This window comes from Notothenia coriiceps, unplaced genomic scaffold, assembly GCF_000735185.1.
Source record: "Notothenia coriiceps isolate Sejong01 unplaced genomic scaffold, NC01 NC01_scaffold00018247, whole genome shotgun sequence".
NCBI classification, from domain to species: domain Eukaryota; kingdom Metazoa; phylum Chordata; class Actinopteri; order Perciformes; family Nototheniidae; genus Notothenia; species Notothenia coriiceps.
Genome location: NW_011350948.1, coordinates 1797 through 6688, shown reverse-complemented (window position 1 = coordinate 6688; position 4892 = coordinate 1797). Strand labels below are relative to the sequence as shown.

The 4892-nt window shown below is 39.9% G+C and overlaps 1 protein-coding gene across 1 annotated transcript in view; it reads left to right on the top strand.

Annotated features, from left to right (window-relative positions):
• The window catches only part of LOC104950865 (Na(+)/H(+) exchange regulatory cofactor NHE-RF2-like), a 17985-nt gene extending 13405 nt beyond the window's left edge, over positions 1-4580 (top strand). The window contains exons 2-5 of the mRNA XM_010777442.1: positions 1489-1680; positions 2287-2440; positions 2528-2748; positions 3491-4580. Coding sequence (XP_010775744.1) covers positions 1489-1680; positions 2287-2440; positions 2528-2748; positions 3491-3658 — 735 coding nt within the window. The 3' untranslated portion in view covers positions 3659-4580. The remainder of the gene's footprint in view (positions 1-1488; positions 1681-2286; positions 2441-2527; positions 2749-3490) is intronic.
• The last annotated feature ends 312 nt before the right edge of the window (positions 4581-4892 follow it).

The following is a 4892-nucleotide window of genomic DNA, read 5'->3' as shown; positions in this document are numbered from 1 at the left end:
TACACACACACACACACACACACACTCACACACACACACACACCTACCACACACTACACCTACACACACTACACACACACACACACACACACACACACACACACACACACACACACACACACACACACACACACACACACACACACACACACACAACAACACTACTCCTCTCACACACACACACACACACACACACACACACACACACACACACACACACACACACACACACACACACACACACACACACACACACACACCAGGTACCTATAGATCAGAAGATGTGTCTGTCATGCAAAATGTCAACTCCTGTTGGTCATTAGATTTGAATCCGGTCTCTGGTCTCTCATCCAGATCCAATTAGCCCACTGGCTCGTCCTGGCATCTACTTCCTCCTGCTCGGCTCAGCAAACAGACACACAGATATACACAAAGTCACAAGTTAAACAGATACACCTGGGGTAGGGCTGGGCAATAAATACAAGACTGTTGCAGTACGTTAAATAAAAACTCTTCGATGCCTAATTTTGTTTGAAGTAGACAAAATGATTGTTAAAAAAAACTATTTGACATGATCTCATTGTCGTGATATGACTATACTGAAAGATGAAATGCGATATTGAATTCTTTCACGCCCCTCACCTGCACAACATAGTGAAATCCAGCTCAGCAGCACTGCAGAATGTCCTGTAGTGAAGCACATCATGTTCGGTTTTTGTTACAAAGTGCTGATCAAACTCCATTGTGAAGGTGTAATTATTGCACTGTTGGAGGAGCCTGTGACCTATGATTCTCATCGTCATAACTACACTGTAGCTATGTTCGTATGACCAATAAAAGCCTTGAACAAAGCTACTGTACAGTGTAGAAATGGCAATGAAATTCTTCTGACCTGAGCTCCTCCAACAATGCAACATATATAATAAAATATTAAAATTAAAATTTGTGCAAAAAGACTATGTCAATAGACATTAGTGAAGTGCAGTGAAATATTACATCAGCATAAACTACAGACTGAGAATGGTGTATTTAAATGGTTGACCACACTTAAGGCAACATATTTGCCAAGCGTTTTCAAATGCATGAACTTTATATTTGTAGGATATCATTTTCATACTGTAACAAGCAGTCGTTCATTTTGTCTGATGTGAAAATGTGAAGGCTCTTGAAGCTTTCTGGAATGTTGTCATCCATCAAAATTGAGTATGCATTGTTTTTTATATGTCAAACTCATAATCTCAACAGGATTAATCAGTGCAATCTATTCAAATCAATCCACACTTAAAATGCATTAGCGCACACTGATTATGTAACTTTAATTAAAAAACATGAATGTAAATAAAACACTAGTTTCAGGTTTAGCTTTGCATCACGAAATCAATGGAAGAACTGTGGCTGCTTAATTGTGCCTAAAACACCAGTAACTCTAAATTACAGAAAGCAATTGAATACCTTCTTCTCTAATATCCTGCTATGTCTTAATTAAAGCTGCAGGAGCATCCCTCCCCAGAGCCATCCGTTGATCTCTGTCCCCGCCTGTGTCACCTGGTGAAGGGGGAGAACGGCTACGGCTTCAACCTGCACAGCGACAAGAAGAAGGAGGGACAGTTTGTGCGCTCAGTGGACCCCGGATCAGCTGCTGAGAGCGCGGACATCAGACCTGGAGACAGAATAGTGGAGGTACGACCAAAGAAAGTCAAGATCAAGCGGGCCCTTTTCCCCTTAGTCAGAGTTTATATGCAGAACTATGCATCTGATGGGAAAAACATTACCGCCGCAACCCATATTAATCAGGTCTGCACACTGATTTGAGGTGTGCGTGGATTAGAGCAGATTAGTTGCGCCCAGGCTTAGTGGGCGGAAGAAAGAGGAGGAAAAGAAGAAAAGGAAACAAGGGATAATCTTGAATGGAGGTGTAGAGGAGGGCATTGTGTTTCTGTGTCTTTCCGTGTGAACATGTCTGCATGTGGATTACAGGCTTTCAGATATGCATGAGTGACATATTTATTTCCATTTCCCTCTCTACAAGTCGTAGAGTCAAAGGTGTGAAGAGGAAATGTGGATGCAGGAAGGGAATTGATGCAAATAAACTCACTTCTACTGAAATCACAGATGATGTTTTTGTCTTGTGAGGCATACTGTAACTACTGCTTGTGTTATGGCTACTTCCTAATCCCTGTCTCCTGTCTGTCTCATTAGGTCTCTCTGTGTATGCAACTCTCCCTTTATTTTCCATGTCCTTCACTGTTTCTGCCTACTTTGACGTCTTCTTTTTCTTCGTCTCAGGTGAACGGAATGAACATATCCACCCTGAGACACTCAGAGGTGGTGGCACTCATTAGAGAAGCAGGGGGGGAAGTGCGCTTCCTAGTGGTTGACCAGGAGACGTACGATTTCTTCCAAAGAATTAGAATCACACCCACTGTCAGCCATGTTAAAGGTTAATTGTATACACACACACACAAATTCACATCCTTTACTCTCATGACCAAAAGTCTTACATGTTACTGTTCTCTCTCTCTCACAGAGGTCTATCTGGAGGAATCGGTCACAGAAAGCAGCCCACCCACCTCCTCTCCGACCACTGAACTCCCCGCCACAGGACCACCAATAATAAACGTCACACTGACAGACTCCCCGATCACAAAAACGTCTCCAAATCCCAGGACCAATGGGAGTTTAGCATCCCATTCCTCCAGAAGTTCCACCACCCAATCAGAGATCAGCAGCTCGGACATGAGCATCCAGGTGAGAGAGGAAACAAAAGAGTCAGATTGTTAGAAAAGTGCTCGCAATAGAGTATCAGCCAAGTGTTTCTTCCTCTCTGATCCCAAACCGAGAAGAGGTCAATCTCACTTAATTGTCCCACCTGTCTCCTTAAGGTCAAGATTGGGATGAGGATAATAGAAACAGAGATTGATTCATCTCTGATAAGTTTAGGATTGTAACATATAGCTTATGGAATTAATGGCCAAATATTAGCTTTTACCAAATAACTGGGTAAGGCTTACATTACATTATATTACATTTGGCTGAATCAAAAGCGACTTACAGTAAGTGCAAAAACCAAGATTCACAATCCTTACAACAAAGAAAGTGCAGATATATTCATGTCAAGCAAGTCATAACATAGTAAGTGCTGGTGAACTAGTTTCAAGGCCTAAATTAACTTTTTTAGGTGCTTTTTCTTTCTTTTCGTTTTACATACTTAGTGCTTAGTACAGGCTGGTTAAAGGGAGTGAGGAGGAAGCAGTCAATGATGGTATAAAACAGTCAATAATATTTGTATTATTATTGAAAATCACTGCAACCATGAGTCCTTAAAACATTGTACTGATGGGTCCAGCAGAATGTGAGATTAGTGGCGGACATACAGACAGACACACACGCTGGTGAGTGGCTGTGTGAAACATGTACTTCGTATAATAATAATAAATTGCATTTCTATAGTGCTTTTCAGAGACTCAAAGTACTTTTGTGTGTGTTGCAGGTCCACGAAGAGGACGACAGGCGTGCTTCGGATCCTTTCATGGAGAGCGGCCTGCGTCTGAGTCCCACAGCTGCTGAGGCAAAAAAAAAGGCCCTCAACAATCGCAACAAGAAGAGAGCACCTGCTATGAACTGGAGTAAGAAACAAGAGATTTTCAGTAGCTTCTGATGCCCGAACACAAGGAGAGAAGAGAGAAGATGAACTGCATGGAGGAACAATGTTGGGGTACTTAACTGTTCAAATTGTAATGAACTCCACCTTGATCTTGAAAAGGCAGTGAAAGAAAGCGCAATATGAAAAAGAAAGAAATATTTTAGAGATATTGTGCTTAAATATTTGCTCTGTGTACAACTACATAGTAAAATAGCATATAGAAATCTCTAGATGTTTATTTTACAGTATATTTCAGGATAAAGCCATGTTCTATGATTGTGTCGGAGATCCTATGATACACTGCATTAAACATTAATGATAGGTAAACTCATCACTAATGTACCAGGTCAGAACACAGTGTTTCTCTTTATTAAATCCTATTCATATCATAGCCATAGCAACTAAAACAGCCTCTGTGCACTCGGTCTGAGATTTCTGTAGGTACGCTTTTCTGTTTAAATCCTTTTTTGAAGTAATGGTTTTGTGTCTTTTCAGTTTGGAATGTGCAAATTACATCTGTGTCCCGGTGTAGTTATTATCAAGTTTAGTTTTTTCAATTTGATGTAGGATATCAATTTCAAATGTAAATACAGAGGAAATGGAAGAGGCTATTTATGAAATGTATGATATTGGATCACCTCAGTGCTTATCTTCAATGTTCGAGTGATTTCTGTAAAGGAATATATTTAAAGACGGATGGTTGACTAGAACTGTAGACCCTCTGATCTGTCATTGTAGCTTTTTGAGGATTTTTCTCTCAAATGTGCTTGTTTGAATGTGAAATTAACATTCAGAATAAATGCATAAAAGACAAAGTAAAACGTTGGTTATCAATATGTAAAATACGCTTTTAAATTTGAGTAAAGATAGTTTTAAGTTGGACACCTGATAGACACTCCTTTCTCATTCATTTTCACAGACGGTTTGCAGTCAGAGAACGGTTAGCTCATATCCACACAGGGGTTTGGCTTAGGGACACAAAAAAGAACCAACTTCATGTTGAATGCCTCCGTGCTAACTTGCCCCTTTTAGTGAAAAGGATGCAATAAATATTAGAATAAACGTGTATTATGTGGCACATTTACATATTGATACCGGGTGTCTATAGAGACTTGATTTTATGGAAATATTTTTGATAAAATATCTCTTAAATTGTTTTAATAGTCTGTTTTTAAAGTGACCAAGTCATTCCTAAAACCTACATTGGACAATTAAGGGACACCTTCTTTGTGTCTCTCTTTTTTTTAAT